The sequence below is a fragment of the Apium graveolens genome, chromosome 5 (genome assembly GCF_009905375.1).
Source record: "Apium graveolens cultivar Ventura chromosome 5, ASM990537v1, whole genome shotgun sequence".
NCBI classification, from domain to species: Eukaryota; Viridiplantae; Streptophyta; class Magnoliopsida; order Apiales; family Apiaceae; genus Apium; species Apium graveolens.
Genome location: NC_133651.1, coordinates 18,411,899 through 18,421,994, shown reverse-complemented (window position 1 = coordinate 18,421,994; position 10,096 = coordinate 18,411,899). Strand labels below are relative to the sequence as shown.

The 10,096-nt window shown below is 44.1% G+C and overlaps 1 protein-coding gene across 1 annotated transcript; it reads left to right on the top strand.

The window, feature by feature from the left end:
* The first annotated feature begins 4,591 nt into the window (after positions 1-4,591).
* On the top strand, positions 4,592-6,594 carry LOC141659876 (uncharacterized). The gene is made up of 3 exons (XM_074466803.1): positions 4,592-5,298; positions 5,415-6,158; positions 6,270-6,594. Exons 1-3 carry the CDS (start codon positions 4,592-4,594, stop codon positions 6,592-6,594), a joined length of 1,776 nt encoding a protein of 591 aa, XP_074322904.1.
* Positions 6,595-10,096: the final 3,502 nt, after the last annotated feature.

The window sequence follows — 10,096 nt, the reverse complement described above, 5'->3', positions numbered from 1 at the left end:
GATTTCTCAATTTTATAAAGTCCTAAAAATAATTATTGAAATTATAAAATTAGAAAACAAATTTTAAAGACAATCCGAATATTTATGGAATTAAAATTACAATAAAATCACTTTTACAAGCGAAATAAAAATCATATGACTCACCAATAAATCAAAAAAAAAATTCCAATCCACATATCCACAAATCATAAATAATCAAATAACAACCAGTAACCGCTGCCAAAATAAATACACACCTTTTTATTTATTTACTTCAACTTTTATTACACTTCCAAATATTAGAAATAAAATAAAAATAAAAATAAAAATACACGAGTCGTTATAACGGGTGTCCTTGTTGGAGAACTTTGGAGTCATCCTGCACTTTGCACCCAAGAGCTTGGGATCACCTGTCCTGCTATCTGGTGGGTTATCCTCATTCGGGGGACAGGGATGCGTCCGGTATTTGGGGTGAACCGTGGCTATACCTGCGTCTGTAAATCAAGGGAGATAGCTGTAACGGAGTGTTATCCTTGCGCAGGGAGATGCACTATCCGTGAAGTCCTACGATTACGGACGAGCCTTGGACCTTTGCGGTTGGGCCTCATAGTTGGACATTCCTAAAGCTAGCGGAAGACGGATTCTGGATGGGCTTCTACCGAGCCTAGGAATAAGAAGTCTAAGCCTATTAGATTTATTGTTCCCCAAGAACTACATCAGGATTGATCCCTATATAAAGGGTACGTAGGCACATTGAGAGGGGTAAGAAGTTGAGAGCTGAAAATGAGCCACCACTTACTCTGATCAATCTCAGCCCAAAACAACCACGAATCACCAAACACCGCTTGATTTTCCGGTGAAGAACCACCGTCATAGATCTTAATTCCAACGAGAAACCTCAATCTTTGATGTTACCAGATTCCTCTGTCAACAAATTGGTGCTAGAAGGAGGGGTGCTGATTAAGATCATAATCTTGGGAGGAAAAGATGTCTTACAATCATGATGGAAGTTCTTATCGCGAGCACGAGCGTGCCCTCCGCGAGGAAGGTTTGGAAATTACGGCCGAGGTTACCAAAGGAACGGACGAGGAAGGATGGGATACCAGTATGGAAGGGTGCCATATAATGGAAGATGAGAGGGCGCGCCCTCAACTGATGAAGCACCAATTGTTGTTCCTGTGGCTTCACACAGTGCTACAGGCAACGGATCCAAGACGCGTCCTCATGACCGGGCGGTGTCCAAGTTCAAGAAAGGTCACAGAACAACAATGAGGTACCAGGGCACGGCCCTGAGGAACCTCGTGCGCGAAGGAATGTCCAAAATCAAGGTGACAACATACCACAACCGCAGCCTCAGGGCGAGGGGCGGCTAGATCCACCGGTACACCCGGGGGGTAACCAAGGGGAACAACAACAAGTTACGGAGAAACCCTAACAACTCAACGTTCAAACCATTCCTGGGGTAGGGACGTTTAATGTGAATGATCTTAAGAGGTTGCTCAACCATCTTGAAGGAGGTAGGGTGATAGCAACTGCGCAAGCCGCTTCCCCATTTTCTGATGTTGTGAGGTAAGCGCAGCTGCCTGCAGGATACAGGAATACAACCAATGACTTGCGTTTTCATGGAAACTCCGACCCCGTGGAATTCATGGGGTATTTCAACATCGAGATGGATGTATATCAGATATTTGACTTGGCACGATGTCTTCTTCTAGCTGCCACCTTTAGAGAAGGACCTCAACAATGGTTCAAAAAACTTGCTCCAAGGATGATTACATCTTGGGAACAGATGAAAACCTTGTTTCAAACCCAGTTTCAGGCCGCGATGAAAGGGGCGAGCTAAAAGGAGAGATAGATCCATGAGTCCAGATTACCGGCGGAATGCCCGAAGCCCTAATAGGGTGAACACCTTGAACACGCGGAGAGAATGGAGTCCACCGTCGAACTATGAAAGGAGGGTAGGCAATTACACTCCACTGGCAGCCATTGATCATATCTTCGAGGTAAATAAGGATAAAGGAATTTTCAAGAAACCAGACCGTCTGACTTCATGGCAGAGTAGAGACAAGAAAAAATATTGCGATTACCATGAGTCTACCGATGAAATTGAATAATTGATCAAGGCTGGATATCTGGGAGAGTGGATTGATAAGGTAAAGCGGCGCAGAGGAAACGATGACAAGGGGAAGGATGAAAGGCATCCCACATAGGCAGAGGATGTCGAAAAGAATGCGGAGGTTAAGTTTCAAAGGGCTGGAAGTATTTGGGCAATCTTCGGAGGACATCCGTTTGTTGGTAATAGCAATCGAGCGTTGGAAAGAAATGCAAGAGAGGCACGACACCCACCACTCACCAACTTTCATAGCTTGGAAGATAGACCTCCAAAAATATTTAAAGGAGAATCTGCTGATATGCACTGGTGATAACTATGCTTATTGGGGCAATGAACGTGCATCGGGTCTTCTTGGACAACGGCGGCTCTACGAACATCCTGTATTACAGCACATACAAAAAATTGGGTTTCCCGGATAACGACATGTTTTTTAAAGATGCACACGTCTATGGCTTTACTGGAGAAGTAGTGAGAGTTATGGGTTCGGTTAGGCTTCCTGTCACACTTGGGGAAGGAGCTCTGTTTGTCACTCAAATGATAGATTTCAAAGTGCTGGATCAGGACTCCGCGCATAACGTGTTGGTGGGCAGACCTTGGTTGTGAACGTTCAAGGTGATAACCTCGATACATCACTTGATGATAAAGTTCCCAACACCTAACGAAGTGGGCAGTCTGAGAGGGTCGCAGTACGAGTCACGCAAATGCTATCATAAGGCTCTTAAGGAATTTCGCAGGAGAAGATACGAGGGAAAAGGTCTTTTATTTGAGGATGCAGAGGACATTCATACAAAACCGAGTGGAGATGTTCATGCCCACTATTTTGTGGAAGACCCAGAGAAAGAAGAAACCCATGCTACCGAGACCCTATTTTGATGTTGGGGAATGTTTCGAGGATCCGTAGTGTGGAAGAAGTTGTGGTGAACCTTATAGAAGAGATCATGCAAAAGGAGGTTAACGGTAAAAAGTTGAAAGGAAGAAGTGAGATTTTATAAAGTCTCGAAAGTAGCCTCAAGGTGGATGCTCCTCAAAAAGAGGACGCGCCCTTGAAGAGTGAAAATGGAATTGAGGTTGATGCTCCTCAAAATGAGGACGCGCCCTCTACACCTGCGTTGCACAAGACCATGCCTTGTCCTGAGGTAGATGCTCCCACGCATGGGGACGCACCCTCGAATGCAAGAATGGGCATCGAGGACCCCCGAGACTTTGATTTTGAACTGGATCCCAGGATCCCTATTCCCGTCGAAAAGACAAGGCCGACCGAAGACACAATATCTGTTCCGGTCGACAAGGGTGACCCAAACAAGGTTTTGAAAGTGGGATCTCAGCTAAGTGACAAAATGAGAGAAAGACTTACTCATTTTCTGATTAAAAATCTCGATGTCTTTGCATGGAGTCATTCGGACATGGTGGGAATCGACCCCGGGGTAATGTGTCATCGGTTAAATATTTTCCCTAATTGCACGGGCATACGACAAAAGCGTCGCCTAGTGAGCGAGGAAAGGGCGATAGCATTAAAAGAAGAGGTGGACCGACTATTGGAAGTAGGGTTGATCAAAGAATCTTACTACCCCGAGTGGCTTGCGAATCCAGTACTAGTGAAAAAGCCAAACGGGAAGTGGAGAACGTGTGTAGATTTCATAGATCTCAACAAAGCCTGTCCAAAGGATAGTTTTCTGCTCCCACGAATTGATCAGTTGGTCGACGCGATGGTAGGGCATGCCTTGCTAAGTTTTATGGATGCATACTCTGGTTATAACCAAATCCCTATGTACAGCCCCGATCAGGAGCATACAACCTTCATCACTGATAGAGGGTTATATTACTACATAGGAATACCATTTGGATTGATCAACGCTGGCGTGACCTACCAGCGGTTGGTGAACATGATGTTCAAAAACCAGATTGGGAGAACCATAGAGGTATATGTGGACGATATGTTGGTAAAATCTAAGGAGGCGAATGACCATATCGGGCACTTTATGGAAATGTTTAACATTCTGAGGAGGTTTCGCATGAAGTTGAATCCACAAAAATGCGTATTCGGCGTGGAGTCGGGCAAGTTTCTTGGGTTCATCGTCAACCATAGGGGAATTGAAAAGCCAACCCCGCAAGATCAGGGCACTGCTGGATATGAAATCACCCACCAATGTGAAACAAGTGCAAAGCTTAACTGGGAGCTTAACTGGGAGGATAGCCACGCTGAATTGATTCGTTTTCAAATCGTCCGACAGATGCAAGGAATTATTTAAGGCAACTAAGTTGGCGGGGAAATACTTCATATGGACACCAGAATGTGAGAAGGCTTTTAGAAGGATCAAGGAACAACTGGGAAACCCTCCCATGTTGTCGAAACCATTAGATGGAGAGTCTCTAATACTGTACCTTGTAGTTTCTGAGTATTCAATCAGTGTTGTGCTGGTAAGAGAAGAGGATGGATAACAGTCACCGGTGTATTACGTGAGCAAGCGATTGTACGATGCTGAAACTCGCTATACGAGCATGGAGAAGCTGGTTTATGCTTGGATCCTTGCATCAAGGAAGTTATGGCCATACTTCCAGGCTCATAGAATTGAAATCTATACAGCATATCCATTGTGGCAAGTCCTTCACAAGCCAGAATCATCGGGGAGAATGTCGAAATGGATTGTGGAGTTGGGACAGTTTGACTTGGAATACATGCCCCGTACAGCAATTAAAGGACAAGCCTTAGCCGATTTCTTATTGGAATTTGATTATGCGGTTGATGATAAGGCTTTGGTAGCACTGAATTCCCCTCATGATGAAGAATCTTTAGAAGAGTTTCCACATCCCTGGTGGATCTTGCATGTGGATGGGGCGGTTAACAATGGGGGAGCAGGCGCGGGGATAGTACTCGTGTCTCCGGAAGGCCATCATCTGATGAGTGCAATTCATTTCAAATTTTATGCAACGAATAATGATGCAGAGTATGAAGCATTATTTAATGGCCTAAAGATTGCTTTGGAAATGGGAGTACAAAACCTAATTGCGAGGAGTGACTCGGAGCTGGTGGTAAATCAGGTGAATGGGGGGTTTCAAGCTCGAGGACCGCGGGCAGAATTGTACTTGAGATGCACGCAACGCCTGATTGGAAAGTTCAAAGAGGTGAGGTTGGAATGTGTACCGCGGGAGAAGAACAACAACGTAGATGCTTTGGCAAAAATGGGGTCGCAGCAGGAGGCTGTGTTGTTGGGATCTATACCTCTAAAAATCCAGGAGATCCCTAGTATCCCGGAGGTAGATGCAAGTAGATGAGGTTCCCAAGGAAACATGGATGACGCCCATTATTGCTTATATTCACAAGGGGGGCACTCCCCGAGGATAAGTTCAAGGCTCGACGACTCCGCTACCAGGCTGCAAGGTATGTGGTGTATTATGAAGTTCTGTATAAGAGAGGTTTCAATCAACCGCTGCTCAGATGTGTTGATGAAAAAGAAGGAAATTACATCTTAAGGGAGGTGCATAAAGGAATTTGTAGTAATCACTTGGGGGGTAACTCGTTGGAGATAAAAAATTTACGCCAAGGTTATTATTTGCCTACTATGAAGGAGGACGCCGTAAATTTTGTCAGAGCATACAATCGATGCCAGCGCTTTGCAAATTATTCTTCTATGTCGGCGACGCTCCTAACTCCTTTGGTGAGCCCCTGGCCATTTGCCATGTGGGGAATAGATCTTATTGGAGAATTGCCCAAGGCTAAAGGGGACGTCAAGTATGCAGTGATCGCGGTTGATTACTTTACTAAATGGGCAGAAGCAATGTCGTTGGCGACTATCACCGCAAAGAAAATCAGAGACTTTTTTTTCAACTCCATCGTGTGCAGGTTTGGAATTCCTTACAAGCTTGTGTCTGACAATGGAAAGCAGTTTGACAGCAAGGAATTGCAACAACTGTGTGAGGATCTGAAAATAAGGAAGGAGTTTGTAGCGATCTGTCATCCTCAAAGCAATGGGCAGACAGAGGCCGTGATAAAAATAATAAAGCATACCCTCAAGACCAAACTGGAAGAGCGTAAAGGGAATTGGCCTGAAAAACTCCCAAAAGTGATGTGGTCCTACAACACTACTCCACGATCTACTACGGGAGAAACTCCGTTTATGCTGACTTACGGCTACGAAGCTATGGTCCCCGTGGAAGTTGGTTCGGGATCGCTTCGCAGAGATTGTTACACGGAAGAAGATGCAGAGGTTAATCAAAGGCTTTATTTGGATCTCTTAGAAGAAACAAGGGAAAATTCTCAGTTGAGGCTTGCGGCATATCAACAACGTGCCGCAAGGTATTATAACAGGAAGGTAAAGGGACAGCTGCTGAAGGTAGGAGATTTGGTACTCAGGAAGGTGATGCCAAACACAAAGAATCCCCAGCATGGAGTGTTTGGAGCTAATTGGGAAGGACCGTACAAGATAAAAGCAATCTTGTGGAAAGGGACTTATCACCTTGAGGATATGGAAGGAAAGCTGGTTCTGCGAGCGTGGAACGCGTAACATCTCCGAAAGTATTATCAGTAAGGCGCGGCTCTGGCCCCTTACATATCTTTTTATTATAGCTTAGGGTTGTGCCCAGATTATAGACTAGTAGCAATAAAATTCCTCCTATCCTAGGGGGTAGTGCATGTACTACTTACCTTAGAACTGGTTGAAGGATCATTTTTTCGAATAAATTCCCCGCAGAGCATTGTAGGAGTGGGACTGGTGCACTTTTGACACTAGAGCGCATTATTAATAAAAAAAATTGACACTCCCCAAAGGCTATTTACTTGTTAATTTGCTTGGTCGTATGATGCGTCCTAACCACATGACGCGCCCTTAGGAGTAGTTATGTACATATATTTGTGGAAGCAATGATTGGTAAAGGGAACAGGACTTAAGTAAAAATAGAACTAAGACACGTCTTGTAGGAGGTGCCCAACTAATCATGGTTGATGCTCCTTTAATTTTGTGCTCCAATTTTGGCACTCCATAACTAAAAACTCAAACACATCTTCAGGAAGGACGCGTCCAGTCTAAGAGGTTGAAAATATATTTAGAAATAAAGGGTAGACGCGTCAAGACACTAGGACGCGCCCCTTATATTTTGTGCCTTATCTAAATAAACAAGTACAACATGATAACATGCTCATTAAGAATATACTATCCAGATAATTCAAAAACAAAACAAACAAAGACGCATCCAAATAATGAGGACACGCCCTTTAAGGACATCTACTTAATATGTGATAGTAAAGAGATAACAACATGATTTCAAAGGCGATGCGTCCTCAGCATAGGACGCGCCCATATTTATGACAAAACAAGATTAAGAAATTAAAAGGATGCATATGGAGGTAATTATGAAAGGAAAGCCTTGTGAAAAGTATAAATAGATGAAATCCAGAAGATAATAAGTCGAAGTTTACAACTTTCAAGGCTTAAAAGGGCCTGCACCCTTAAAGTAGTTTTGATGAAAACTTCATAAATAAATATAGGACGTGTCCTAAGCAGGAGGCGTGTCATGAGGCTTTACTTAGTTGTCTGGAGGAGGAGGAGGCTGAGTATTAAGTGGAGAAGGTGTCGGGGACGCGTCATCTTCCTCCAAGCCTAGAAAGACCTTCTTGCCTTTGATGGAATCCGCAGCTCTGATTTTAAAGTCACTTACCCATCTTTGGGTGTCTTCATCAAATTTGGAGAAGGAATATTCTGGGTCATTTGCTATAAACCCAGAACACCATTCCTCGAACCCAGCTGTAAAACCATTCTAATATACCAGTTTCTTCTCCTTCTTCCATCCATGCAACCTGTCATCATTTAAAGTGTCCAGCTCCAGTTGCATGGTGGAGTTCAAGGCTATAACATTCTCCATGGCCTTCTCCACAGAGGTGACATTACCTTCCAACATCGCCTTCTCACCCTCAAAATGCATCTTGTCTTCCTAGAGCCGCTTGATCTCAACATCTTTCTCCTGGATGAGCAAAGCAGTGTTCTTTTCCAGAAGTTTGATCTTGTCTTCAGCCTGACTTTTAGCAGTGTCAATGACAGCAAGACGCGCCCTAAGTCTAGCAGCCATGTTGGCACTTTGCCTGGCATGCAATGAAGCTCGGCTGCAGCCCTCACCATGGCTTGCTCCGTTTGCTCCTCTGTCATGAAATTCCAGCCTCGAACTTCATCTTCAGTGAAGTCGCCAGCCGAGGACGTGTTCAGATATCGGAGAACAAAGGATTGCTCATCTGGCAATATTTTCTGACGCTTTGAGGGCGCGTCCTCCTTCTCAGGGATGTCCAACGCCGTAGTGTCAATGATTTTTGGTGGAGGGGAAGGAGTCACAGCAGGAGTAGGATTCTTAGCCTTTGGATCAGACTTCACCGGAGCCTGCTTCCTGGCTCTCAGTTTCTTGGTGGCCCAATGGCAAACCCCTTGGGAAGAGAAGTCATATCTGTGACATAAACATGATAAGAAGTGTCAGTCATGGATACACCAAGACAAGATGACACATCCTAATAGCAAGATGCGTCAAAAGCATAATATAAAGACATGTAAATGTATGAGGATATGTCAGGTAAAATGTATGAAAAGACATCAAGAATGCATGTATATATGTCAAACAAAACGACGATGACGCATCCTAAACATACGACGCGTCATACCTAAGGACACATTGACTATAACGTGGACTATGAGAAAAATACAAGTGGCATACTAATGGCATCAGTCATGAATATTATAAGAAGACGCGCCCTGATATTAAGGCGCGCCCGAGACAAAAACGCGGATGTGGGAAAATGTTTATTAAAGATTATATATAAGGGGAAGGTGAACATATGCATGACGCGTCGTAGGTGCATGATGCATCATATACCTAATGCTCTTTACCTTGCTCTAAGTCCACTTCCTACTACTATTCAGTTGGACAATTTATGTGGCATTGAACCCTTTGGCCTTCTCAGAAGCAGTGAGAACGGGTTTCCCATTATAAAAATCTTGAAACTTGCAAAGAGAGCCCACTCGTGGAGACAGAGCCCCTATTTTCTTCAAGTTCTCCTCAGTAATCATATCCTTGAGATTGAAATGCTTTTCAGCATATTTCAGCACCTTCTCTGCTCTCTTTTTTCTCTTTCATGTTAGCTCTTTTTGGGTTCGTTTGTCTAAAGGAGAGACAAAGATGTCAAGATCAGAATAAATAAAAAAATTAAGAAGTAAAATTCATCCTAAAGTGAGGACGCACCCTGCTGATATTTCTTACTTGGTTATAGATTGAAGCGTACGCGGGACCTCTTCACATCGTAAATGTATAAAAAAGGTTCCTTCCAGTCTCGTTCATGGCTGATTTTACCTTCATTAAACCCTTTGTTGTTTAAACATTTGTTAACAACCAAGAAATGGTACCCTGGGAAGGACTTCCTGATGCTGAACAAATAGCTGAACTCTTTCATAGAGGGCGCGCCCAACTCCAGGTTGTAATACATCATGTATAAGGCCCAGGCTAGTTTGTATGAGTTGGGAGAGAGTTGAACAGGGACTACATCATACCATCTTAGGATTTTCTTGATGTATGGGTGTAAGGGTGCGCCCACACCTAGAGACATGAGTTTTGGAGTTAGGACCATCCTGGGAATCCTCAGATTTTCCACGTTAAAGATATGGGGCCTCATCATCCTGAGAGGGCGTGCCCAGATCCCTTCCTTGTCATAGTATTTTATGTTCCATCCAATCTCCAATTCTGTGGCTGTGGAACTCATGCCAACACAGGCTAACTTATTTTCTCTTTTCTACGAGACATTCTTCTCTGTCTCAGGAAGGTTCTTGAGCTTCTTCCAATCAAAATCAAGTTCCACGTCTTCTGGTTCCCAATGTTCGAGTAGAGTGTCAGATTTTTGAGGAGAAATAGGATATTTCTCGGGATCAGGAGCCCTTTGTTCAAAATCCCCCTCGCTATGAGTCGAGGGCGCGCCTTGGGAAGGTGACGCATCCTGAGCAGGAGGCGCGCCCTCGTTTGGGATGGTTTTTTGTTTGT

Bases quoted from the DNA above. Each gene is read 5' to 3' on its own strand.
- LOC141659876 (XM_074466803.1), top strand. From the start codon at position 4,592: ATGGAGAAGCTGGTTTATGCTTGGATCCTTGCATCAAGGAAGTTATGG. The intron at 5,299-5,414 runs GTTGGGATCTAT...TATATTCACAAG, and splicing joins TCGCAGCAGGAGGCTGTGTT to GGGGGCACTCCCCGAGGATA. The intron at 6,159-6,269 runs GTGGTCCTACAA...ATCGCTTCGCAG, and splicing joins GAAAAACTCCCAAAAGTGAT to AGATTGTTACACGGAAGAAG.